This window comes from Anoplopoma fimbria, chromosome 5 (genome assembly GCF_027596085.1).
Source record: "Anoplopoma fimbria isolate UVic2021 breed Golden Eagle Sablefish chromosome 5, Afim_UVic_2022, whole genome shotgun sequence".
NCBI lineage: Eukaryota > Metazoa > Chordata > Actinopteri > Perciformes > Anoplopomatidae > Anoplopoma > Anoplopoma fimbria.
Window position 1 is genome coordinate 3,637,166 of NC_072453.1, and position 27,651 is coordinate 3,664,816.

The 27,651-nt window shown below is 41.2% G+C and overlaps 1 protein-coding gene and 1 long non-coding RNA gene across 3 annotated transcripts in view; one reads left to right on the forward strand and one right to left on the reverse strand.

Moving 5' to 3' along the window:
• The first annotated feature begins 4,402 nt into the window (after window positions 1-4,402).
• The window catches only part of mrtfab (myocardin related transcription factor Ab), a 42,355-nt gene continuing 19,106 nt past the window's right edge, over window positions 4,403-27,651 (forward strand). The window contains exons 1-3 of one of the 2 annotated variants that reach the window (XM_054598501.1): window positions 4,403-4,686; window positions 5,300-5,361; window positions 10,380-10,565. In XM_054598501.1, the coding sequence (XP_054454476.1) occupies window positions 10,442-10,565 (124 nt within the window). In that variant the 5' untranslated portion in view covers window positions 4,403-4,686; window positions 5,300-5,361; window positions 10,380-10,441. The remainder of the gene's footprint in view (window positions 4,687-5,299; window positions 5,362-10,379; window positions 10,566-27,651) is intronic. The other variant, XM_054598500.1, reaches the window with a different exon arrangement.
• On the reverse strand, window positions 10,469-19,767 carry LOC129091061 (uncharacterized). Its single transcript, XR_008531216.1, has 3 exons — window positions 19,611-19,767; window positions 14,785-14,904; window positions 10,469-10,546 (listed from the first exon to the last, which is right to left on the reverse strand). It is a non-coding gene; the product is annotated as an uncharacterized LOC129091061 (long non-coding RNA).

Sequence of the window (27,651 nt, forward strand, 5' to 3'; positions counted from 1 at the left end):
ATATTATATTATATTACATTACAATACATTACATTACTTAAATTATTTTACATTATATTATATTACATTACATTACATTACATTAAATTATTTTACATTACATTATATTATATTACATTACATTAATTACATTATTTTATATTATATTACATTATATTACATTATTTTACATTACATTACATTATTTTACATTACATGATATTATATTACATTACATTACATTAAATTATTTTACATTACATTACATTACATTATATTACATTACATTACATTACATTACATTACATTAATTACATTACATTATATTACATTATTTTACATTACATTATTATTATATTACATTACATTATATTACATTACATTACATTATATTACATTACATTACATTACATTACATTACATTATATTACATTACATTACATTACATTAAATTATTTTACATTACATTACATTATATTATATTACATTATATTACATTACATTACATTAAATTACATTATATTACATTACATTACATTATATTATATTATATTACATTACATTACATTACATTACATTACATTATTTTACATTACATTACATTATATTATTATATTATATTATATTATATTATATTACATTATATTATATTACATTATATTACATTACATTTAGCCTAATTCTCATGTTTTAAGGTTGACTTACCTTCAACTTACCATGAACCCTGAAGCTATAGAGGCAGGTGTGGTCCATGTTACCCCAGTTGCTGTTGATCTGTAGCTTCACAAGTCTGAAGACTCCTTTGTCTGGATTCTGGTCAGAGACAAGAGAGATAAATGAATAAAGAGATTCCAGCATATGACAGAGACACAAACGAAACGATAAGACATCAGCGATAAAAAAACATTTTGTTTTAATTTCAGATTCTCCTTTCATCTGTGTTGATCACATGGTCTTTTAGATTGTGATGTTTTAGATTGTGACGGAATTAAAAGTTAATGAATGCTATAATGTCTAACTTATATCATACTCACGGGCAGTTCGAAGGTCTGAAATGCTGTACCGTCCTGATCGTAAACCACAGTCACCAGGTAGGTGCCTTCCTCATCCTTGGTCCTCATTCCCTGGAGGAGACAGAAAACAGACAGAGATGAGCTGAGCCTTTTTGTTGTGCACTGTGCAAACAACACTAACAAATTTGCAGGACATGTTGAGGATGACGACAGAGAGTGTGTGACTTACGTAGATTGAACATTCCCTCGGTGCACTTGCGATGAGCCCATTGGGGGACTGGCTCTTTGTGATGTGGCCGAGTGTCACTTGAGTGATGGAGACCTGGTGGGACAGGGAGATGAATAAATGCCCTTTGTTACCTGCAAAGGGCCAGCATTGTCCTGGAAGCAACGACGACTGTCCCTGAGGGGAGAGAAATTCATTTATCAGTCTCCACAGTTAATAAACAACAACTGTTACCTCCATGTTATTTCATGCTTAATAACAGAAGATTCAAAAGTGTAATTATAAGACACCGTAAAAACAATGTAGCTGTGTAATTCCTACCTGGATCACTCCTTGCTGTCTTTTACATGAATACCCCCAGGCGAATATTCTATCCCATATTATTCCAGCCCCTTTGGTCCAATATGTGTCCGATGATAAATGGTGTAAAACTCTGGCTCCTGCATGCACACAAGTCAAAGACACACAAACAGGGTTAGAAATCAACCTCCAAACAAGTTCCCAACTAAAGCACCCGTACAAATAGTGATGTGACGATGTTGAAGATGATGACGATGACTCACCTTGCGATTCTAAGGCGAAGTTTGGCATTATGTCTGCCAGGGGATTGAACATGTACATCCACTGTTTGAGTACATGCACCTCCTGCTGGACCTCTTTTTGTTGAATACATGTGTGTGTGTACTGTGTGAATCCTGAGGGGCACAAAGCACAAAGTTTAGAAACTTTGTCAGTTTAAAAAAATAAAGAAATGATTGTGGCAGAAAGTCTTAAGTAACTCACCAACAGCAAGAAGGAGCAGGAGGAAGAGATATCTGATTATCTGTGTCCTGTCAGTAGTTTTGATATGTTGTGTCCTGTCAGTCATGTTACTACTTTGTGTGTCAGTCGTGTTAATACTTTGTGTGTCAGTCGGGTTAATACTTTGTGTGTCAGTCGGGTTAATACTTTGTGTGTCAGTCGTGTTAATACTTTGTGTGTCAGTCGTGTTAATACTTTGTGTGTCGGTCGTGTTAATACTTTGTGTGTCAGTCGTGTTAATACTTTGTGTGTCAGTCGGGTTAATACTTTGTGTGTCAGTAGTGGTGATACATCTTGTCATGTCAGTAGTGATGATTTGTCTAGTCCTGTCAGTAGTGGTGGTCATTTGTGATCTTTGGGTGTTTGCAGTGGACTCAGGTTGACCCGTGGATTGGTGGTCTATGGCGGCGACTGTAGAATCGTTCTGGTTCAGTGACTCATGGCGATCTGTAGAGTTCACCTGATGTTGACCCCCGGTGTGAACTATCCTCTTCTGAAAGACCCTAAAAGATGCCACAGATGTCAGTAAAGACTCATTCATGTGATGCTGTATAAAATGATAACCCCACAGCATACAGTACAGGACACAATCAGTGCACACAAACTCACCTGTACGTGCTCTCCCTGTAGGAAACAATTGGAATTCCTTCCTCGTTGTAATAGCCGGCTTCCTGCAAACGAACACTTCTCCTATACATGACTGGAAAAAGGATAGAAAGACAGAGGGGTATATCGTTAGCTACACACAATGATGCAGCCAGACATTATTTTTGACTACAAATGGTGATCCTTGTCACAATGAACAATAAAGTTATGGAATAAATGACAGCTAAGAAGTACAATTGTCAGCATACATGCATTTTCCTTCATTCTCCCTATCAATAAACATGATACAAGTATTGACATGTTTGTTGACTTGTACTGCCTGATCTTTTATGCTCTCTTCTTGATTAGCATGCATACATAATGCATACATAATGCATGCTAATCTAAAGCTTAAATCTCAATTTTTAAGACAAATCCTATATCAGATATTTTATTGTTCAAGTGTGAAGTCTGCAGCATTGCTGGTAACTTACTTGTTATTTCAGTGGTGGAAGAAAAATGAATCAGTAGAAATCCTTGATCGTTAGCTCAAATGTTAGGAAAACAGTTTCCTTAATCAGAGTTGACGATCGAATGAAGTCTGCAAACAGATTGATGTCCTAAACTATCTAACACTGATGACTAGTTGTTCAGCTGGAATGAAGGATTCCATCAGTAGCTTTATGATGTCATGTCATAATGATTCTATGGTGTTGTCATGGAACATTTCAACATTCTATATTCAAAGTAGGTAAAATAGCATGGAACTGACTCCTCCCACTTGACATAAATGAATGTGTGAATGTATTGATTGATTTTTGACACATTGTCAATAAAGTGTTTTCCCATGTATTACTTGCCCCATAGTTGTGAGTAATTCCTGGCAAATTAACTGATTTGTAAAAAAAATTAGAAATATGGAGACTTAAGTTTTCCAATATTACTGTAAATGACAACTCAATGTATATTTACTTAAAATGGCCAGTTCTTTTCAAGAAATGCCTACTGTTTGAGGATTTTGTCTCTATTTCCCTCATGATTGGTACCAAATTTAAGGTCCTTTGAAGTAAATCATTGGAAACAAATAGGAAATCCCAGAACTATTAATTAAAGTGTATTTTATTTTACAACAGCAATACTTTCCAATAGTGCATATGTGTATCTTACACAGAATTCAGTTTAGGTGCAATGAAGTCTATATTTTTACACTGCAGTAAAGTGTGCAGTCAAGCAAGACAATTCACCACGTTTAATCATTAAAAAAGTGAATTATATAATGCTGAAAAGCATAAAACAATAAATTGCAGTTTAAAAAAACAAAACACTGACAGAATGTTAATACATTATCACATAAAACAGTAAAAAGGGAAGATAAGCATGGCGGTGGTACATTTAAAACGTAATTTAGTAGCTCATCAGTTGGGTAATGTAATAAGACAAATACGTGTTCAACAAATTAAAATAATTTGAATTTATTTGAACTTTATATGTGCTAATCTAAGGTGGTTTATTTGGCGATTTGAACATGTGATTTAATGTTTTGCATTTATAATGTTTGCACAGTTATTTAAGTTTGAAGTGAAGAAATTAGCAACTGAATTAATTTGTTATTGGTGGATTGGTCTAATAAAAAGTTAAAATGTGCCTCCATACCATGGAAAGGCACTCCCTTTACTTTGGAAAGATGATAGTAGGTGGGGTTGATACCAGTGATCTACACACCTGTAGCTTGCCTCCTGAAGTACACGTACTTGGCCACTAGATGGAGACAGAGACTTTTGCAGCAGAAGTGTGTATTTTGTAAGTGCCGCATGGATATAATTCTCTCTTTCTTGGAGTTTAACGCTCTACACATTCTACCAGAGACAGTATTTGGCCTGATATATGCGGACATGACTGTATTATGTGGTGTTACACAGACTAGTAGTGAACTGGTCGTAAAGGTGTTGTGAAGGAAGTCTTTGCGTCCCACGCAGAGGAGGGTTTTCCGGTTAAAGTTTCCTTTGTGATTCGGAAGTGGCGCTGGAAATGCCAACGCCGTCCTCCGCTACAGACACAACACACAAGTGGCGACCATGAAAAGTAAGCGGAAACACACACGGTAAATAGATCGTGTCACTGAATTAGCTAACGTTAGCTTCCCTCAACCAAACACAACACGACAGACTAGCTTGCCTGTTAGTGGTACCGCTAATGCTGGCCAGATGTAGCATGCTAACGGTAGCTAGCTAACTTGGTGTGTGTGACTGTCTGCAGGATGCCGGAGAGAGTGTGTGATGAAGCCAGCACCGAGACTGAGGACGTTATTCTGTAGTTGGTAACCTTTCAGGCTGAGTTATGTCGTTGCTAAGTATTAGCCTCACTTTAACTCGGGTTTAGACAGTTCAGGTTAACTCCCACCCAGACAAGCTAACAATAGCTGCGCTAGCTTGTCTGTGTTGTGGACAGTGACAGCCCCGTGACATCTGTGGAAAGGCCTCTTGCAACGTGGATGGTTCTAGCTCCTGTTATTTATGCATTTCCTTTTTTAGCCTACTTTGCCCTGGTTACTCTGATACCAAAACTACTACTCAACATCCTGATCCGCAGAATAAAGGACCAGAATAGAGAGAAAAGGGTTTTATTGCAGGGGAGAAAGATCAGATATCAGTTCATCTCTATTAATTATTTTTTTCTTTATTGCTTTCTTCAACAGAACCGTTCAAAGCTCCGTCCTGCTGAAATGGGAAAACGCCCCTTCAAGATTTAGTAACACAGGTAAGCAATAAGCCTACTTTATGACAGGCCAGGAGGGGGGGGGGCTGATAACACAACACACCCTTTACCTTGGCTGTTGCCAACTGGAATGATGTGGTAATTCTTGGTAGTAGTTTTTCTATGCCTCATTGCTCACCTATGAGATTGTGATACATATCCGAAAGGCTAGTGGGGGCAGGTAGAGAGGAATGCTGGAGTGTACCGAAATGCAATGTGCAGAAACAGTACACGGTGCATGTTTGAACAACAGTCCTCTTCTGGGAAACTAAGGATGAGGCACCGGATATTGCAGTAACCTTCTCTGGAAAACCATCGCTCTGAAGTGGTCGGGTTGATTTAAGTGTGTAACACCTGATATCCAGGTCACAGTAGAGTCCTGAGCCCTGTATAGATGATAGATAAAATAGGTTATTGAGGCATCGCTTTGTACACTGCAGAGATATAAAGCCACACATGCATCCTGATGTCTTGTTGACAAGACAAAATACAACATCAAAACAAGTTGAACTCTGCTCAAGCCATCGACCTGTATAATATGCACCTTAATCAATATGCTTCTTAGCTGGTCACTTGCACTTTTGCAGTTTTACATCCTATTTGATCTTGAAGTGTATTTCAAAGTGAATTTCTTTTTTTTTTTAAATTGACTTCATTGTTCTCTCAGTCTCAATGTGCTCAAATGTGTTTTGTCAATTTAGGAGTATTGAGGTCTCATTCTGTGTGTTATACTAATGTTTTATTGTTTTTACTGTGGGTTTTATGTTGCCGTAATGTCTGGAGGAATGGACCAACCACATTTCCCCACATGGGATAATTAAATTGATCTGAATCTCTGAAGACAGGAAATATGCATCTCAAAGTGATGTGGTGCACTGAGACATAGATCACGTGTGACTTGAGGCCCTATAAACAATTTCTCGCTGTCAAATCACGGTAGCTTGCACAGTTAATATGCATACAGTGTGTCCCACTGGAGCTGCAAGTAATGCATTATCCAGTGTTCGACAAGGTACTGGCTAGCCTAATTTCTCTGCAGAAATGTTTTGCCATACTGCGGCTGTCTGACCCTTATTTCTTGATCGAATGCAGTATTTTTGTACAACTGAATTTCACCGTCATGTTATGTTATTTCCTTCCCTTTATAAACCAGTTTCCTGCTTTTGTTTTTCTCAGTTGAAAGGCTTGAGACTCCCATAGCTAGACATCCATCTTCCGTAACCTGCTTATCCAGTTAAGGGTCGCAGGGGTGCTGGAGCCGATCTCAGGTCGCCAGTCTGTCGCAGGGCTGACATATATAGACAGACAACCACTCACGTTCACACCTACGGGCAATTTAGAGTCTTCAATGCACCTAAGCTGCATGTCTTTGGACCCGGAGAGAACATGCAAACTCCACACAGAAGGTTGTCTAGCCTGGGAATTGAACCCAGGCCCCTCTTGCTGTGAGGCGACAGTGCTAACCACTACACCACCGTGTAGCCATAGCTAGACATGTTTTGGTTTATTTACATCTGTAACGTGTGATTTCAAGGTTGTTATAATTCTAATCACGCTGAAATGTACATGCACAACTCCTGAAGGCATGCTTTGAGGATATATGCTCATTGTCATGGCAGTGCAATTGCAAAGTTTTTGACTAGAGGATATCGGGTAAGGCCGATGAAAGATTTCTATGACATGTTGTCCAATATGACATTTGTTTTGATGTCACCATCTTATCTTAAAAATCTATCAAAGATCTCCTTCTTTTTGTACAAAATCACTCTCAAATCCACATGACAAATTGACGACTCATTAGTGGGGTAAGAACAATTTTGGGGCTTAAATTAGCTCAGAAGTCGGTACCACTGGGTATTGAACCTCGATACTTGTTTTGTCCTCCATGTAACCTTGAGTATCAAATAGTGTCAAGTTGGTACAATATCAGATATCAAGAACTATTTGAAATTATCATTTTTTAACTGTTAGTTGCATATTATTCAGGGTAACGTTCTTTAATGGCTATATTAACATTTCACATTTGAAAACTTTGGCTTTTTTGTTGGAAAAAGAAGAGCTTACTGCACTAGTATCAAAAAAGTTCAATGATACTCTACAGGCCAGTAAAAAATTGCCTACATGTTTTTTAATGTGTCATGATTAAACTTGCCGACACCCAAGGCCAGCAGCATCATGTGTGCATTTTGCGCAACATGTGGTTAGTGTGCCGTAATTCAGACATGTGTGCGCTGGTTGATTGTGAAAGAGAGAAGAATGACATCTCAGACAACGCAGCCTCATTGTTTTCAGGCCCCGCTGTGCCGTAACGATAGAATCCCCATCAGAACCCCATGGCTTGAAAACACATATTTGCAGAGAGAGATCAACACACACGACCCAGCAGCAGGCTTGCCTTTGTAAATAGCAATTATCAATGTGACGCCCAAGTTACTGGGCCTGTTCTGTACATAGGACTGTTGAAAAAAACAAAAAGGGAGATAACCAGAAACACCAAGCTTACTTATAAATTTTACCTTTTTCTGTCTGAATAGTAAGCCCCATCTAACTTTCAACTCTGATTTAAACTTAACCTAAGATGTCCCCAATGAGGAAACGCACAGACACAAACATGCACCTCTTTTATAGCTTCCTTTATTAAAAAAAGTTTAAATGTATGTAAATCAACCCGAGGTTGTTAAGAAGTAAAATAAGAAAAACCATCCACAAACAGAGTTCTGCCTTTCTAAAGCATCGGCCACAGCAACAGTTGTAAAAGCTCAAACGTGCAAATTCTTCCCTGATGGCTGATTTAATCAGGAAAATCTGTTTCATAAAGCAGGTGTAAATAAATTTGACCTTTTGACTCTAGACTGGTCTAAGCTTAGACAGGTTTTCTGTTTAGCCTTAGTAACCCTTCATGCTTAACCAGTTTGATTGCACTCATTCATTACTGCTGTGTTGTTAACAAATTCTGTGGGAACCTGCATTGCAACACGTGTGAAAAGTTTGAAACTTTAGTTGTCATTTTCATGTTACGTAAGTAGGGCCGGATGTTTAAATCAAAAATACTAAAGGGTATCAAATTTCTTAATATGTTATTGTTCAACAGTTTCCTTTCCTCCAAATTCATAACAGGCCTTTCTCACAGGAGACATTTTGACCTGTCGCTGCAGTAAAAGCACATCAAATGAATGATGGCTGAATTCCATTTAGCTGCTTCAGTTTCAGGGTCCTGGTACTGTGCATGCTGGATCACTGTCACACTGTCAGGGTATGCACAAAGGAGCCAGTATTATTGTTATTAATAACATTTGACGATGCAAAATGTCTGCTGTGATCGGGCCTATTCAGAGAAAGCTTTTATGCAAAACAGATATGTAGTTATTAAAATCTATGTTTAACACATATACATAGCTTGATCAGTAGCTTTTTAGTAACAGTAGAGCACAGTTTTATTGCCGTGAACATCAGTTTATGTATGATTTTGCAGATACGTCAGATAGTAATATCGGAAGATATCATTATTAATATTGAGATAATAAAGTGTAGCCTGAGCAAAACTAAATGTAAATAGGCTGCTGAAAGCATGTATTGCGTTGCAAGGGTCCTGTTACAAAGTTATATAATTTCATGTTGGAACTTTTAAGATGTAGATTAATGTAGGCTACAGAGGTAAATTCATTTTATTTATATTGGACTTGATCCCCCGAATGACATAATTACAAGAAGAAGGCTGCAACAGACTCAGCACATTTAATGTGCTGCTATTTTGGTCTGTATGTATTAATGAAATGTGCTGATGTGTGACCATCAACATCGAAACTTCCTCTTTACGTTGCTGTCTTGAGACTTGAGTTAGTCTGAACAGTAAGCCCCATGTCAACTTCCGACTCTACTTTAAACTTAACCTAAGTTCCACTCAATGAGGACTTTTGTTGATTCCTAGATGCACCACAGAACACACAGACACAAACATGCACATCTTTTATAGCTTCCATTATTTAAAAAAAAAAACCTCCAGCTCTGAGGGTAAGTTGTTTCACGGTTTAAATGTATGGAAATCACCCTGAGGTTGTTAAGAAGTAAAAGAAGAAAAACAATCCATAAACAGAGTTCTGCCTTTCTAAAGCATCGGCCACAGCAACAGTTGTAAAAGCTCAAACATGCAAATTCTTCCCTGATGGCTGATTTAATCCCCTTGCCTACAGGCCCGCGGAGAATCGAATGCAGACGTAGAGGAAAAGAGTGGTGCTCAGTTTCCTGTGACTAACTTGTGGACTTGTTGCAGCATGTAAATTGCCCCAAGTATCATTTATCTTTATTTTTTTATTTAATGGCTTTCCAGGTACATAAACATGTCCTTTATTGGAAAATGGAGCATAGGAAGGGCTACTAGGACTTCAGACATTATACCCAAGGGCATATATTTACCATATGTTACCACATTTACACTGAAGAGCACAGTATTCCTCCATAAACTACAAACTGACTCAGGTGGGGCGGTGCCACATTGCTCAAAAGTTACAGTTAACAAAAAGTAAAATCTATGGCTTAATTTTCTAGATACATCCATGTATTTAAATGCTTGTGAACTGGCAAATGGCTTGAAAGACACAATGAAAATACCAGTTTGTCTGTTAAATGTTATTCAATGTGATGCTGTGATGACCTGATGTTTGCTTTTTTGCATCAAAGACAAACACTAGCCAGGAAGCTTATGTGCTTATGTGCATAGCTCGATCATAAGCTGCTTACCTGTCAGATAATTAAATGCCAACTCGGCATCAGTACTTACGTTTTATAAGTTTCAAATCCCAGATGCACCCAAAGTAGATATTGGAAAAGGAAAAAAACAAAACAAATCCACAGCAGGTAGTGGATTTTATATTTTATTATTTATTTTTGACAGAGAACCAGTGAAGTATTACTGTTTGCATCTTTCGATAAAAAAATTCCATTCCATTCTCGGCAGTTATTGTCTTATTATCCAACTTCTGATTAGTCCTTAAACTTCAATTAATGTCCTATTTTTCCTACAGGTCTCTCCGTCACCCTGGCAACGCTACACGCACAGAAAGGGGAGCAGCTAAGTCCTGCTAGCATGGAAGTCACCGGGGCGCCCGGCTTGGCCCGGAGCCCTCATAGCGAGGCAGTGACCACCGAGCTTCAGGAGCTGTCCCTTCACCCTGGACCCATCCCGCGGCCTCTGCAAGAGAGAAAGAATGGTGAGTCGGTGGTGCATGCACACGTTTTTGCTCTTTACATCATCAGCACATTTTGGTTTTTAGATGTCTTCTTGCCCTACTTTTTGTAGCAGAATGGCTCAACTACATCTGTCAAGCATTGTGACGACAAACAAATACTGCAATCACACCTGGCAAGGAAAGAGCATATGCTACTGTTAACCTCACTTACTTTAATATATTATTATATACAATTCTCAAAGATTTGAACAGAGGATGAATTCATGTTGTCTTTGAAGATTTTATTCTGGCTATAGGACCATTTTTTTGGTCTGACTTGCTGAGTGAATGTACAAGAAACACTGCCATCACTCTGCAGCCCTTGCAGGCCAACCCTCTTCCCTCCAGCTCAAGTAAATATTTTGGCGTCATACTGTTCGTCTCCTCCTTCACAGTGGTGGCTTATATCCAACATATAGTCCTTCAAGCTAAAAACCTGGTCACAGAGAACATGTTACATAAGTTGAGGCTAACTAGAAGGTGGGGGGAAAAACACTTATCTGAAAGGCACAAGTTAAATGTCAGATGTGTCTGGACATCTTGTTCATTTGTCAGTGGAGCGCCTACCTCACTGCAGAGAGGGTGTTTAAGAAACAGAGACATATAAATTGAAGGGCTCAGGTGACACTGTAAGCATGTGTGTGTGTGTGTGTGTGTGTGTGTGTGTGTGTGTGTGTGTGTGTGTGTGTTTCTATGTACAAGGCTGTGTGCAGTGACGTCTCCTGAAAGAAGGGAGAGAAGAAGTTGCTGTACCTAATTGGATTGCTCCTCTGCTCTGACCTCTCGTTACAGTAGATTAGACTGCGCTGCACGTTTGCTGTGTTGAGCTTAAGACTCTGTAGGTCTTTTTTGTGCCTGCAGTTAGCTAAGAGCTTTGAGTTCTTGGCTCTCCGTGGTTAAGCGTCCTTTGGGTTTGAGTCATGGTGGAAAAGCTGACTTTGCTGAAATGATGTATTTTGGTTTGTTTTAGATTCAAACAACCAGTAACAGGTGAATCGTAGTTTGTAAATGGATCAAGTCTTTGTTAGTTGAACTTAATATCCTGTGTCTGCTACCACGGAGTATTAGCTGAATATACATGGGCAGGTAGAGCTGAACCGATTAATCGGTTTAGTCAATGAGCTATAACTATTTAGCTATACTACATTAATTGTTTAAGACTATTTTTTAAATCAGTAATGTCAAACATTTGCTGATTCTAGCGTCTCCAATGTGGGGATTTGCTGCTTTTCTCTGTTTTCTATCACTGTATGTCTTTGTGAACATTTTTAATTGCGTTGTTGTTGAAAGGTGCAATACAGATTAACTTGTCTTGTAGTTTTAATATCTTTGGGTTTACGACTGTTGGAGAACACATTTGAAGACCTCACTCTGAGCTTTGGGAAATTACAGTGGGGATGTTTCACAATTAAAACAACCGGGCAGTTGCAGGTAATCCATGGTTTGTGATATTATGTTTTTTTTTTTTTTTTCCAAAGCACCATCAATTGCTGGCTTGCAGACGTAAATATTTGTCTCTTTTTTTTACCCATAAAACCTGCGTCAAGGTTGTTTCCTGTAGTCGTTTCTGAAAAACATACCACAACTAGGTTGGTAGAGATCAAGACTAGCACTTTCAGTCGACTGTGTGCAGATGTGTAGTAACACATGAGATCAAATAGCATCCTTCTCACCAGACTGTGGGAATGCACCCTCAGTTTTGAGCCAAAACTAAGGCATTTTATTGGCCGCATATAAAAGTAGTTACACATTGTCATGAACTACTTCAATAGAACAAAGATTCCAAATGTTTCTTACACACATACACGCCTTGTGTTATCGGAACAGTCTGCCACATTGGCCATTGTGGCTAGCTGGGCGTTGGCCACACAGTTTTGTGGAGTCCCAGTGTGTTGACCTGCTGTTGATTTGTCAGGAGTGGAAGGTCAGACCAGGTTGGACCGGTAAATGATTTGCCATCTTTAAGGGGACCCAACAGTGGCAGAGAGTAATGCACAACAACACCGTCAATACAAATCGACGTCGGACAAAGATGTTGAGGCACAGCACAGCTAACTTAAACAACAGGCTGTAATGGGATGGATGAAAACATGGAAGACTTAATTCATTTTACATGAACAATATTTCAAGTGATGTTTACATCATTTCAGAAATGTTGTAGCGTTCCTGTGGCTACTTGTCACAGGACCATGTTTACCTCAGAGACACACAAAGGCAAAGACTCTCCCACACAGCCTCAGGCCACCACTCCCCAATTTAAACAACCCCTGCTCTTGTTGGCCTACACATTTCATTATGCTAGCAGAAAGCAGACATGTTGCTGCAGGCACTCCTGCCGCTAATCTCACGTGAAGATGCTTTCAGAGGGCCGGCGATATGCGTTGCATGTGACTGCGTGTTCATGTCCACGAGCGTACATTAGTGCCAGGGAAAGAGAATGCCCACATAGTAAAGCTTATCAAAGCCTTATCTCTGACACCACGATTATGCAATGTGTTTATTGCACTAGGTTATTTCCTCAGTCAGGGAGGAGTGCTAGGAGATTTATTATTAAACACTCGCGTATGCATGTGTGTGAATCTATAGAGAGGTTACATGTTTTTCAGGATGAGGATCAGAGACGGATGTTAAAGTCCCTACGCACTTGTGTGTGTGTGTGAGAGTGAGAGAGAGAGTCAGCTTTGATTTAATACATGAAGGGGTGACATAACAGAGAATGGCCTTAAAAGCAATTCCCATTTCGCGTCATGTGTTCCTATCAAAAACCTCTAAATAGTTCCAGAGCAAACCAAGGCAGCCATGCTTTGTTAATTTAACTGAGATCTTTCAAAACTTTGAGGCGGTGAAGCGAGAGTGGGAGTGTGGGCCACAGCAGCAGCAGCAGCAGAAGGAGGAGGAAAGGGAAGAAGAGGGGGGAGGTCACGTCTGTAATGGCAGTATTGCATAACTTCTCAGAGAGGGAACAAAAGGAAAGCGAGGGGGAAACGCAAAGCAAGAAAAGAGGGAGTGTGATACTGGTACTTTTGGATGTGAGGCTTGGCACCAGCTTGTTTTTGTTGTTTTTCATGTTTTACTTTATAAGTGGCCGTGGGAGAGCAGAAGAGTGACCAAAAGTTTTTTTTGTTTGTTTTTTTTCTAAGTTCATGGGAGCAGGAGCGAAACAAAGGTGTTGCGCTGGTGAGATAGGACACCTTTTGGGTGGACCTTTTTCTTATCCAAGCAGCACAAAGGGGCAGACACACAGACCTACACACGCCCTCTCTGTTGGGGCATGCACACACTTGTAGGCAGACAATCCAGAGAAAGGGAATGTGAGGTGCCCTGCTACCTGTGGAGTACCAGCTGCCGGTGAGAGGAAAACGTCTTTAATGTGACTTTTCTCTTGCTGGACTTCTCTTCAGCTTTCTGCCGCTGTTGTGTGTGTGGTTTTTTTTGTCACACTATTCATTGTGCTCCTTTCGGGAAAATGAATCTGTAATCTTGCCGGGAGGGTGAAGCCTCCCTTCAGCATGGTGCAGAGGGACATGACTATCACTTCAGGTAAAGTTCATTTGAGTTAACACTGTTGTCTGCCTTCATGTTTTTGCGTGTGTAGAAAATTGATGACAATGAAAGGTACTTGTGTGCCTTAAGCTGAGCTTTGCGTACTACGGGTCTGTTGTGTCAGCGCGTGCATGTGGCAGTAAATGTGTATTGACATTCCAGCCTGACATTTGGCTGCTCTGCATTGATGGCTGCAAAACGTTTACTTACTAACTTTAAAACATTATTTTCTGCAGCCACATACCAATACTATTAAATAAACATAATAGCATATTGGAAACTGATCATCATGATGACAGTTTTATTGAAAGCGTGCATAATGAGGTGTAGATTTTAAACAACAATTTAAAAAGAAATTTAAAATGAAAGAAAATAAATAAATGAACTGCAAATGTCAGCAATGTTGTAGAGCCTGTACACTGTAAAAGCAGTTCCTTTATATGCCTGAGTTAGTGGCAAATTGGCCGTACACCATGTAGTGTGTAAATGTAGTTTTCAGGGTTTTACTTCAGAGGGTCCCAAGAACAAAAGGGACCAGGCGGGGCAGTGAGGCCAGATTTGCCAGATTTCCTGAGCCAAAGTGGGTGGATGAGGGGTCAAAGGGTGTGGTTGATGAATTTGGCTTTTCTCAGAAGGTGAAACCCACCCACCCACTCACCAAGCCCCCCTTCCCCTCAAAGTAGCTGCCATTGGCCCAGCCAGGGCACCGCTGCTCCCCGAGGACTGACTGCAGGCTATGGATCAGGATCCAGACGGAGCTGGAGAGTTGAGGGTTTAGCTGAGGAAGAAGGAAGAGAGAACACAGCCCGGATTAGTTACAGACTCTGCTCCAGATTGAAGTGGAAATGACCTACTCATCTCAGTCAGAACAGATTGTTCCAGATCATGTCACAAACTACAGCTACTACTACTACTACTACACAGACTAGAGAGTGGATTGTAAATGATAAACGCAACATGACAGGCAGCCCTGTCCTCAGGAAGCCGGAGCAGTGATTTTTAATCATGTGCCACTGCGGCTTGAGAGTCTGCAGGTTTTTGTTCCAAACAACCACTACGTCAGCTGATTTCACTGATTATTGCACCTAGTGTACAAACAGTGAAAGGGAATAATCAAATAAACTGTCTGCTGTAGTGTGTGGCTTGATTTGGAAAAACCTGCAGACTCGTGTGATACAGAAACACAGGCAAGTTGAAAATCAACTGGTGCAGACTCCGAATACTAGATACTGGCTGTGGTTTTAATAGACTGGAAATGTGAAGAATGGGATTGTGATGCTAAATGATGATGGTGGTGAGGAACTAGTTGACTTTTGGGATTCGTCTGATTACATCATCCAGACTTGTAAACATTAAAAGATAAAGATCACGTCCTTCTTCGTCCCCACCCATGCATAATGACAATAGATGGGCCGCGGCTTTTCCCTGCCATGTTGTGTCATTAGTGCTGGGTTCTGCCTGACAGCAGCCACAAATGATCAGTTTGCCATCAGAAATGTAAAAACGTTGAAGAAATCTGAACCCACGGAGAAAGACGATTTTCTGCGGGGCAGAACTTAAGATACAATAGCAAGGTATATAGCCTGGCCGAGGCTAGCCTAGCCCAGCAGTGATTCAGGGAGGCTGATGGTACTGTTATGTAACAGGTTGGGAGGCTGCCAGCAGCAGAGGCCCAACAGCACTCTGTCAGGCTGAGAGTAGGAGGGGAGAGGAGAGGGAAGAATAAGATAGAGAGACTGATGGATAGCAAGAAAGAGGAGGAAATGCACAGAGAGAAGTGCAGAGAAGCAGGAAAGTAAAAAGAGAGTAGAAGGAACAGAAGAATTAAAAAAAATAACACCATGAAAAAGTACTGTATGACATGGGGAGGGGAGGAAGGGGAGGTGTGTTCCACTGTAATCCAAACAAAGCAGCTGCAGCAAACACAATCCAGCTGCATGTCTCCTGGCCTCTCTGCCTGTGACTCTGTCATGGCATTAGATAATCTCCATATTCCCAAAACGATCCAAAAAATGATAGTGACATAACCAAACGGGGCTGCATCCAAGCAACAGGAGAGAAAATGATGTAGGTTTTGGTGAAAGTAAGCAGGTCTCAGTCTAATAAACATACACTCAACATATTTATGCAACTCAGGCAAGTTTTTGCGAGAGGCTTAAATCTTAAATGTGTCCAGCACTCCACACGCACACACACACATACACACACACACACACACACACACACACACACACACACACACACACCCATACACACCCAAACACACCCACAGACTACGCATGACTCACCAGTGCACACAGACGCACACAAACACACACTTCACAACTCATGTCAGCGCTCAGACCTGGACATGCACTCACAAGCTTTGGTAGCCCTCCATTTTTCACAGTGTGTCCTGACAGTATGGCATTTCAACAAGCACTAACAGACTCCCATCTTTGATTTGTGATCCAGTAAATTCCTGGTAGATAATGAGAAGTGAGCGAGGGCGACCGAACAGCCTCAGAACTGTAGCCCAAAGCTAAAGAATAGTGCTTTATCAGCTTCGTAGGTCTGCTCGTAGCAACAGGAACATGGTGCCTGCACACCCACAGGTAGTGCAAGCCCACTCATGTAGCTCAGGGATCTTTAAAGACACACACACACACACACACACACACACACACACACACACACACACACACACACACACACACACACACACACACACACACACACAGAAGCACACTCACTTATTGTTTAACATGCAAGCAGCAGTCTTAACATATGCAGCATGGAGCAGATGAGCATGCAAACACACACATTTGCATCCAGAGATATCACTCGACATACACTCGACTATACTCGTTTTTGTAATTTCTGTGGGTGGTTTGGGCACAGCTGCATTACAGACAAAGATATGCACATTAATAATCAGAGTTTAGTGAAAATTCATGCAGCATCTTGCGCAGACAACATGCTACAACATGATGTTCTAAATTCCCAGCAGTCTTCTTGAATTGCATTGTAGAGCAGCACAAGTTGTAATGCTACCCCTTGTTTTATTGAAAAAGTACTGGTTTAACGTTGAGCAAAGGGGGATTGCAAAAATATAAATACTTTAACACTCTGCTTTTAATCCAACTTAACCCAACATGATCCACTTCAAACCCTTCTACTTATAAAATATGTGAATGAGAGTAACACACTGTTATAAGTTCCTTCTGTCACAGGTACAAACTTGATGCTGCAGGGAACTCTCAAACACACAACCACACAAACAGACAAACAGAAGACATGTCTCCTCTAGTCGGTTTACTTTGTGCCTCGTCTCCAACTCAACATGCTCTGGTGTTTCTGAATTATAGAACAGCCTAATAGAATTAGCCCTTGAGTCACCTGCTAACACCAAGCAAGGCGCACTTAACGTTAGCTCATGAATGAAGCAGAGGTCAAGGTGAGCCTGTTGTGTATTGTTAAAGTGACTCAGATGCCAAGCCATGTGCAGAAGTCATTTCAGTGTTGATAGCAGCGTGAGGTGCTATAGCTTATCAAGTCATACTTTATTAGGGCTACATGTGAAACATATTTAAGGATTAAAATTCAAAATGTCAGTGATGTCCAAGTAAGCGTGGGAGGGGAGCTCTCTTTCAAGCCCACAAACTGTACTTTACCCTATGCTGCTGTAAGCCTGCAATTTTCCCTGCTGCGCGACTAATAAAGGATTATCTTATCTTATCGTATCTAAACGGGAAACTTTGTTTATAACAGCAGATAGCATCAGCAGTGTCACCAGACTCCAGAAATTCCAGGCAAACTCTCTCTCTCTCTCTCTCTCTCTCTCTCTCTCTCTCTCTCTCTCTCTCTCTGTGTCTGTGTGTGTGTGTGTGTGTGTGTGTGTGTCAGAGCAAACTAACAATCACAGCGTTTTGTGCTTGCATTGAAATGATCATGGTCATCAGGGACTCGTAGTCACTCGATGCCTCATTCTCGCGTTCACATACTCTTCACGGACTGTTTCGAATGGGCCTGTACTGTGTCTTTTATTTTTAGTAGCTCTGTAGAAACAAGCCAACTTCCATGTTTTGTGTCTTTTAATGGGGTCACTGTGAGGACAGTCTGTCACAAATATGATCAGTAGTCAGTCAGATGCGTCAGTTATTGAAAGACAGTCATTTTTATCAGCAATAAACCAGACACTCCGGAGTTTCCTTGGAGGCAGAGATGGAGAACAAAGGTGTGTACAGTACCTTGACCAGGTTGAGTTTGAGTAGATTCCTGTATATGGAGAGAAGCAATGAGCATTATTTCTATGCCATCTTGTCTCATACACATGTCATTTAGCGTGAGCATCTCAATTAAACACTCACAGGAAATAGAAACCTGTGTCCCCATTAAAAGGTTGGTGTCTAATAAAAACCCTGCCATTTTGGTTGCTGAAGCAAATTAACTGCCAGGCTTCTATTAGATGTTGTATACAGAAACAGGAGAGGCCTATAAAACTCCAAAGAGCAACCTGTAGTAAAACACCAGCAAGAACACACACATAGAGTATTGGAGAGATTCACATCCAGGCTCAAAAAACTCTCTCTCTCTCTCTCTCTCTCTCTCCACATGCTCCCTCACTTTGATTTTTCTAGTATTTTTTTATTTGTCTTTTCCCTCCGTTGTGGTAGTTGGCTTTGACCTGCTTTTTTTTTTTTTTTTGTCTGCTCAGGAGTCTGTTGTAGGACTGAAATGGAAACCATTCGTGAAGGAGAAAAAGAAAGCAGTGTTTCCTCTCTAAGTGGGGCAGGAGGTTAGGGGGGGGGGTTTGTTCCAATAAAGATTATTTTCAGATGTTCGAGTTGTGTAACCGTCTGTGCAAAGCCGTCATCATCACTGGACAGGGAACACCCCTCTCCGGCTCTGTTTTTCTTCTCTCTCGGCCTCTATTCCTCTCTGAAAATCTTGGTTTTTTTTCTCCTCCATTCAGTACTTTCTGGTTTTACAGGGAAGGTTTATGTTACCAGATGCTAACAGCTGCCAGCTGGTCTATGCCTTTCCTTTCATTCAACACTTGTGCTCGTATAGATGCTCCTCGCTCCTTCATTAGTGCACAATCAGACCATAGTTGGACTACTTTCTATTGACGAGGTGTGACACGGTGACGGGCGCTACTGCAGCATGGTCAATGGCCACGCAACAAAAACCCTTTGACCACATAGAAAGCACTTTATGACTTTGCTCAATACCTTTTTTCTTTACTCACCACAACATCTAGCAGTATTCATATGGCTTTAATTTACCATAGTGCTCAGGGTGTTGTATCTGGATCTGCAGAGGGCTTAGTTGTTATAGGTGTGCTTGTTTTAAACTTCTTGAAACCTTAATCCCTGTGATTTTCCCCCATTTAGTTAGTAAAATAAAAGTGACAACTCTATCTGCATGGTCCAAGACCTCACTGCTGTTAGATGAAACCTAAATTGAGTAAGATATTCAAATCCAAGGTACCACAGTATTTACCTTGCACTGCCGCTGGATTCCCGGTATCACCTCTTAGGCAAAAATCCATCTTTTCAGGTTTCAAGTAATGCGTTTGTATCTGAAAAGAGAGAGCACGGACCAACTGGTGTCCTACAGGGGTGACTTGCGTACGTGCAAGACAACACGGAGAGGCGACTGTATGTTGGCAACTCCTGCAGAGGTTGGCGTAGATGCTGCAATAGCATCAGTTAGTGTTTCATCAGAACTGAAGAGTGTTGTCGTGAAAGAATGTGATTGAAGGCTTTTCTCTGTGAAAAAGATGTTTTCACTTTTCTACAAACTGGCTTAGATAAAAGTTTTATTGACAGAAGGTTCGTCCAATCACCTTCCAAGTACTTTTTTTTTTTTTTTATTGTGTTTGACCAAGTTTCCAATGATGTCTTCTCAGATGTTTCTGTATAATAAACCATCAGGAGGGTCAAGTTACCACAGTATGACCAACAGCAGTACAAGTTTGTGCATATGTGACAACTTTTTCTACAACATACTGTAGTAGTTGATCAATACATCTATTGCAAAACAGAGCACTGTCCTTAGAGCAGCTAGTAGCGTGTTAGTATATTCTTTGTTTAACTTTGACAGCAGAAAAGAGAATAAAACATGATTCCTCTTGAAAAGAAAACTTAAGTGAGGCTTTGGGTCAGCTAGGGATTATACATCTGATATCCCAGAAGGATTTGTACAGTTAATCTGCAAACACATGCACAGTTGGCTTATGAACTTCTCGCGGTGAGTTTAGAACTCTTCCAGTACAATCAGAGTTTGAAGCATGAGTTATTTACATCGGGGTTTTTTTGTTTTTTTTTACCAGATTTATTTTCTCTCCCTATGATTACGCACATGCCTGTCATGCAGATACCAGTCTCCTTGGTGTGAGCCCCCTGCTTTAGATATTTTAAACTACATTCCTCTGGCTGTGTCTCTGTGCAGTTCAGTGGATCAACACTAAAAGATCCCAGGCCTGATGTCAGTGTTGAGTCACAGCCAAATGCAAACATTGTTGGTAAATTCCACAGAAGGCTGGAGGGGGAACCAGGAAGTAAAGGGGAAAAAACACCTTCTGTTCTCCCCTGCTGGATTGTTAATGGCTGATCTGACCTAACCCAATATGATACCCAAGTTAAGTTTCTATACAGATAGCAAAATCTGGTTAGTACTGAGTGAGGTGAATATGTAACATTTTCCTTTTCATTTATAGCTGATGTCATGGTACACAAACTCTCTTTAGACCTTTGGGTCAGACCACCTACGTGTTGTGAAAGAGATTCTGTTTTCCAAAGTACGTCCATCTGTTGACCCAGCCAATGTTATAGACTGCCAAGTGCAAATGTATGTGCCCAGACTAATCAGTGATAAACCTTCCTTCAGCAAGCAATGACGATAGCAGCTTTGTAAGTTTATTAACTCAGATCAGGTTTTCGTCATTAGACATAAGTTTGTTGGCCAGTTATATAATGAAGGAAATAAATGTTGTTATAATACCAGCATCATTCAGCTGAAATGGAATGATGGAAAGCCTTTTTAAAAATGTCTGTTATCTTGTTTAACTAGGTGGAAGTATGACGATTGCCAACGAGGTGGCCAGAGATATTTAATCACAAACATCCACAGCTATGACTAGACAAGGAGGTCTGAGGACAGGGCATTTTTGTCAACACGAGTCTGGATAGTGTTCATAGAACATGTTGTGGAGTTCCAGTGCAGATTATGGACAGAAATAGTTTAATTCCAGATATTTTCCTCATTGGCACCTCATGTGTGGTTCACCTGAAACAGGCTTGCTTGGTCTTGTTTGTTAGTGATGAGTGGGGGAGGATTGTGAAAACTACCAATTGTTGTGGGAAGGTTAATGGAATGTGGTGGGGTAATTGTTTTGGGCAAGTCCGTGCTGAAAGACACGCTGTACCAAGAGGGTCATGATGTTCCACGCCAAGGGTGGAAAATAACATAACATAACATTTAGGCTGCAGTCAATTTTTCCCCTCAATTTTGCCATTTTTGAAGATTAAAAAAGCAACTTGAAGGTCATATTTTGCAGTTGAATGGCTTTTTAATTTAGCAGATAATGTTTGAGATGCCACAGCAAGTAGTGGGCAAAAAAGTGATGATTCACTGCCCTGTGCAGAGTTAAACTTGGCATCAAGTCTGACAATCCCAGTCAACCCTTTTCATTAGCTCCTAAATTATTATATACTGCAGTTTTTGATTGGAGAAATGACATTCCACACAGCCAGTGCTGAAAATTTAGACTCAATGGCGGTTGCTTGCATGTTACTCTGCTGTATTGTCTTCAGATTTTCATCTGCTACTACTACCACTTACTAAAATAAAATCTCAATACCAAAAAACATGCATGATTAGATGTCACTTTACAAGACAGCCACCATGTTTTTAGATGTTTTTGCCCCCGGTGGTCCAGGTTACAATAACCGACTGGAAGCTGTGGGGGAGTTTCCATTCATTTACACATCCACAGGAAGTCTTTGAGTCGCTATTTCTGCAAGACCTTCAAACAGTAATTGTATCCTGCCTGCTTGCCCAAAAAGCATAGTTTTATTTTTGTTTCATTAGAAGAAATGTTTTTTCAGCGACTGATGAAGAAAAAACCCAGATAAAGATGTCCGAGGCCAAATAGCCTCTCTGGAATGTTCCCAAAGCCCGGACTATGACAGCTAACTTCTCTTGCTAAAGGTTAACATCACCGCCTATTGTAATGGTCCTGACCAGAATACTTAACAGGAACAGCTTGCTAAAAAAAACATCACATAGTATTAGTACATTTTATAATTGGCAGACCTCCAGGGAATCATACTTAATGTTGTTTGTTCTGTTTTTAGCCATGCCAGCAGCTCCATAGATGCCAATGTTGTACAGTTGGTTCCCTACTTTGGTTCGGGCTGAAATAATTCAACAACAGTGCCAAGAGGATGACTAGACATGTCATTTCAAGCTTGTATCCAAGTGTTAGCATTTAGCTAGAAGCCCAGCTGTGCCTACCTGCAGTCTCACAGAGCCACTAGCACGGCTGTAGGCTCTAATAGTTCCTTAGTTCCTTAGTCCTCTTAGTTACCAAGACTTCTAATAGGTCCTAGATACCTAGTCCTCTCATAGGTCCTAGACACATAGTCCTCTCATAGGTCCTAGACACATAGTCCTCTCATAGGTCCTAGACACATAGTCCTCTCATAGGTCCTAGACACATAGTCCTCTCATAGGTCCTAGACACATAGTCCTCTCATAGGTCCTAGACACATAGTCCTCTCATAGGTCCTAGACACATAGTCCTCTCATAGGTCCTATATACTTAGTCAGCTAGTAGTTCCTAGATACTTAGTCCTCCACCCACACAAAGTACTAATTCCAGTGTGGTCAAGTCATGGGAAAGAACATAAATGTACTTCCCACACACTATAACAACTAAGCCCTGAAACCATAAAACTCCCCCGCAAACTGCTGCTTTACCCTGTTGGTCAAGGTTACAATGACAATTATTACAACAACACAGAATGTATTCGTTACTGTTAAGCTGTAAATTGTTGTCCTCTCATGGTGATTATATTACCATGGGAATCAGGGCCCCATGTGTTTTGTTATGTAAAAAACACAGATTGAATAACAAAATCACAGTTGAAAAATCGCACTTGCAGGAAAACAAGTACATATGGGAACGGATTTGAGCCATGAGGATGAAAACAAACAGACATGTTTGACATGTGTGTAGGTTGATGATGCCTGCATGTGTGTTGCCGGGATTGGCTCAACCCACGCGGCGACATCCTAATCCCTGTGTGTGTTGTCATCTCTGTGTTTCCTGCCCAGACTGTGAATCATAACAGCAGGTGGACTTTAATCACACACTCATAACAGACAGTTATTGTAGATGGCAGTCACCGTTTGTTCAAGGTATTATCTGTGTTTTCAGGTGCACTGCTGTCACGTGTGTGATATGTGTATGTTCTGTACTGGACAGCCACGATGTCACATAGCGTGCTGAGTTTTCATATTTGATATTTATACTCTATAGGCCTTTGTTTTATTAATAGGTCGACTCCTCTCTGTGCTGTACGTATAGTGAAAGGATTGGTAGGAGAGCGATGTATCCTTTCATGTCACGACTCATAAAACATTGATTCAGACCGGGGAAATGCAGCTGAAAAGTTTGCGCTTGTGTGTATTTGCAGGCAGTGATGTGTGTGCCTCAAAGTAACCTAACCCTGCGAGTGCACAGGTGATACCAAGCTGAATATAGCCCCCTTATGGCCAGCTGGCCTTGCTATTTAAAACAGAGCGGCGAGAGGGGGAGGGGTGTGACTAGGGACGGGGGACAGGGGACAGGGACAGGATTAGGATGCTTCAGCTTTGATTCTCTGGTCGCACTAGTCAAATAGGATTCTTATTCCTTCTCAAAACATTTTTTCATAGAGTCCCTGTCCGAATAAGACACAGTCTGCGCTTGGGGGAGAAAAACATTTCAGAATTGCACTGGTTACTGGTTATCAATCAATCAATCAATTACTCCAAAAGTCAGTGTGTGTGTGTGTGTGTGTGTGTGTGTGTGTGTGTGTGTGTGTGTGTGTGGGCGTGGTATTCATCCCAGTATCAGATTTACCCAAGTATCTTTGACAAAGGTCGATTATGTTGGATGAGGTCATTACTGAAAAAAGTTACTGCTGTTTTTCCGCTCATCCAATATGAGCTGATCATAGATTTAATGAGTCACCATTTTTGAGAGCAGGCCTGTGAAGTCTATAAAGTGGTCAGAACAGATTTGCTCCTTCGTAGTGCTGGGAATTTGTCCCCTATGCTGTGTTTGTGTGCATGTGTTCAATAGGGAGGTGTTTGCATGTGGCAGCCCCCCCCACCCCCCACCCCACCCTCAGTCTGTAACAGTGAATGAATGGCAACAGCTGAGCAGGAGAACTTTATCGGCAGCACTCCGTGCGTGTGTGTGTGTGTGTGTGTGTGTGTGTGTGTGTGTGTGTGTGTGTGTGTGTGTGTGTGTGTGTGTGTGTGTGTGTGTGTGTGTGTGTGTGTGTGTGTGTGTGTGTGTGTGTGTGTGTGTGTGTGTGTGTGTGTGTGTGTGTGTGTGTGTGCGCCTGTGAGAATCAGGAGGAGCTGCAACCAGAGCAGTCTCTCTGCCGCACTCACTGCTGTCCTCTCTTTCCTCCGCCACTGGCCTCTTTTCAGTATTCCTCCCCTTTCTGCTCCCTAATTCTTTTTCATCCACGACTCGCCCTGTGGATTTCTTTCCCCGTCTCTGGGAAACCTTCGCAGAGCAGAGCTGTCGTGACTCGCCGGCTCCCACTGCAAAGCGAAGGAGAGAGCAGGAGGAAGAAGAGAGAGAGAGAGAGAATCTGAGACGGACCAATCGATTTCTCAGGCATTTGGAGAGAAGAGGCGAGGCGGTAGCTGCATTTTTCCTTCACGTTCTGGTTTAAGAGGAGATTTTGCTTTGGCTTGTATGGGGGTCATCCGAAGCATTTGATTATTGTCCTTCCCTGGGAAGGAGAGGACAGCCAATTGGAAGGACAGCTGTTGCAGTTTAAACGCATCAAGGACTCTTCTTTCCTCCCTTCTTCCGCCAGAACAGCCAACATTTGGGACTTAGGAGGAGGACCGCTTTTGTATGAGAAGTTCAATGTTTACAAAATAATTTATCTACGTTCTGAATGATAATGCTGGACACCAACCATTGCCTGTCGTTTGAGCCCTCCCCCCCGGGCTCTCCTCCAATGGGAGACGACATGGACAAGGCAGGACTGACCATGGACCATGACAGACTTGTCTATCACAGCCTGAAAGAAGGTGGGCCATCCGGAGCGGCAAATAGTCAGTAGAGACACAAGATATCTGAAATGATTTGTGTTTATGCGATTCAGTCAACAGGTTCATATCCGGACTTTATGGCTTCACATGAATGGTTAATGGGGCTTTTCTAAAGTTAAGCGACTTGGTTGACTGGCCCGTGTGGGAAGGAAGGAAGTAGAAGTGGTTATCTGTTCTCTCTGATAAACCTGTTCAATAGACTGACAGACTTGACCACTGTGTTAAATTTAGGAAGTGTATAAATGACTGAGCCTTAGATGTTGAAGTCACATCACAGATTACTTCAGTCTTAAAGGTGCACTGTGCGGATTTTAATGTTTGCTCCCCAAAACTCATTTTGTGCATCCTTGAGCCCTAAATAACCTGTTGATTGCATCTCCTTCCTCCCTAAAACATTTGCAAAGCCTATTTTAATTTTTATTTCGAAACCTCTATTGTGCACCCATTTCACATGCCAGCAGTCTTCTTCTTCAATGCCTTTGCTGGCTCGTTGATGCATTTCTTAGCACATTACCGCTGCCTGTAGATCAGTGGAATAGTGTAAAACCATTGGATGGAACTTGTATGGCTTCACCAAACAAAACAGGGACCCACTCACTTAAACATTGCTTTAAGTTATGACCCAACTAGCTTCTAATATTTAATACTTGCAAAATCTAATTTTCAGCCAAATGTTAAGTTGCTGCTCTTATCTTTTCAGTTTTAGTGGTAGTTGTGTATTTTAGGCTGTATCAAATGTGACACTCACTGCCTCTGTGCATTTTTGGATTTAGATGTGTTTTGGACATATCTGGGGGATAAACGAGAGGGAAACACTGGGAGTCCGAGGGCAGGGACAAAAACATATCTTTCAACTGAAAGGGAAAACTAATACAGCCTAATTTGGAATTGTTTACAGTCCGTGCGACAGTTAAATAAGCTTCAGTTTGTTTATAGCCAACATAACATAACTAGAGTCATAGATGACTGACTACAGCTGAAACAAAACATTCCTAAGAGGTTCAAGTGTTTGAAGATGTAAAAAAAAGTGAGGGGAAAGAATTCATAAGCACCATACATGTAGCACCCTACAGCACCATAAATACAGCTGGCTTGTTGCAGTGTCACTGCATACATGACACTGCAGCCGTCAGTTCTTTTTTCGAGGTGCTTTTGCTAACTGCTAACCTTTTATTAAATTCTTCAAAGGAGCCATACATCATGTCCAGCAAAAGTGTGAGTGACAGAAACTGCGTAAAGCCATGACAGCTCTTTAAGATAAGTAGTATTCAGTGCAGCCGCTCTGGTTGTCATCGGGCCTCCAAACACAGTGCAGCACTGCGAAGGCTGTGAATTCCAAGGTGTGAATGGCCTTAAACTTGTATTGTTCCTGCCCTCTAGCCTCTTTCCATTCTCACTGATGTGTGAAACATTTGCTGTGGTTAACCACTGCGCTCATCTCTCTGTTCAACAGATGCAATCACACTGCAGCAGTGCGAATGATGAGCTCACGCAGAAGAAGGTTAACAGGCTTTCCGACGCCAATGCCAAGCGTTAAGTTGGCGCAGAGGGTCTGTGCGACTTGTGTTCGTCAGCTGACTGTGTAGTTGCGTGATCATGTATGTTTCCACCCTCCTGCCCACTATGTCCCCCGGTGTGGGCACGGAGCATTCTACCTTCATCTGAGTTGCTATGGTCCGTGTGTGTGAAGGCTTAGCAGCGCCAAGCCTGAGGGTCTTTGGGGACAGTGACGAACTCAGACGGATCTAGTGACGAGTGAGCACAGCAGGATTAGCCTAGTTGGCCACCAAGAACTTGGCTCTCTCTCGCTGACCTCTTCGCTCTCCCGCTCTTACGCCTCACTAACCTTAAACATAACCCCTGGATCCCTCTTTCCCCACTACTTTTACATTATCAAGTGTCTTGTTCAAAAGTGGACGGTCATGTATGTGATCTCTGTGTTGGTGTACACAGATTCCCTAACTTCCATGTCTTAATACTGTAGGTCTGGAAACTACTGAAAATAAATGTCAATCTTCTCACTATTTAACAACTACCATGTACCTTTTTGCTGAGTAGTGTGTCATAGTTTGTAGCAGAGAGAGATGGCTGTGTTTAAGTGCTAAGCTTGTCTGAGATGATTACTTGATCAACGGAAAGATTTGATCAGTGTCATGCATTAAGTATCAAAGGTACGCTGGTTAACAATTTGCTT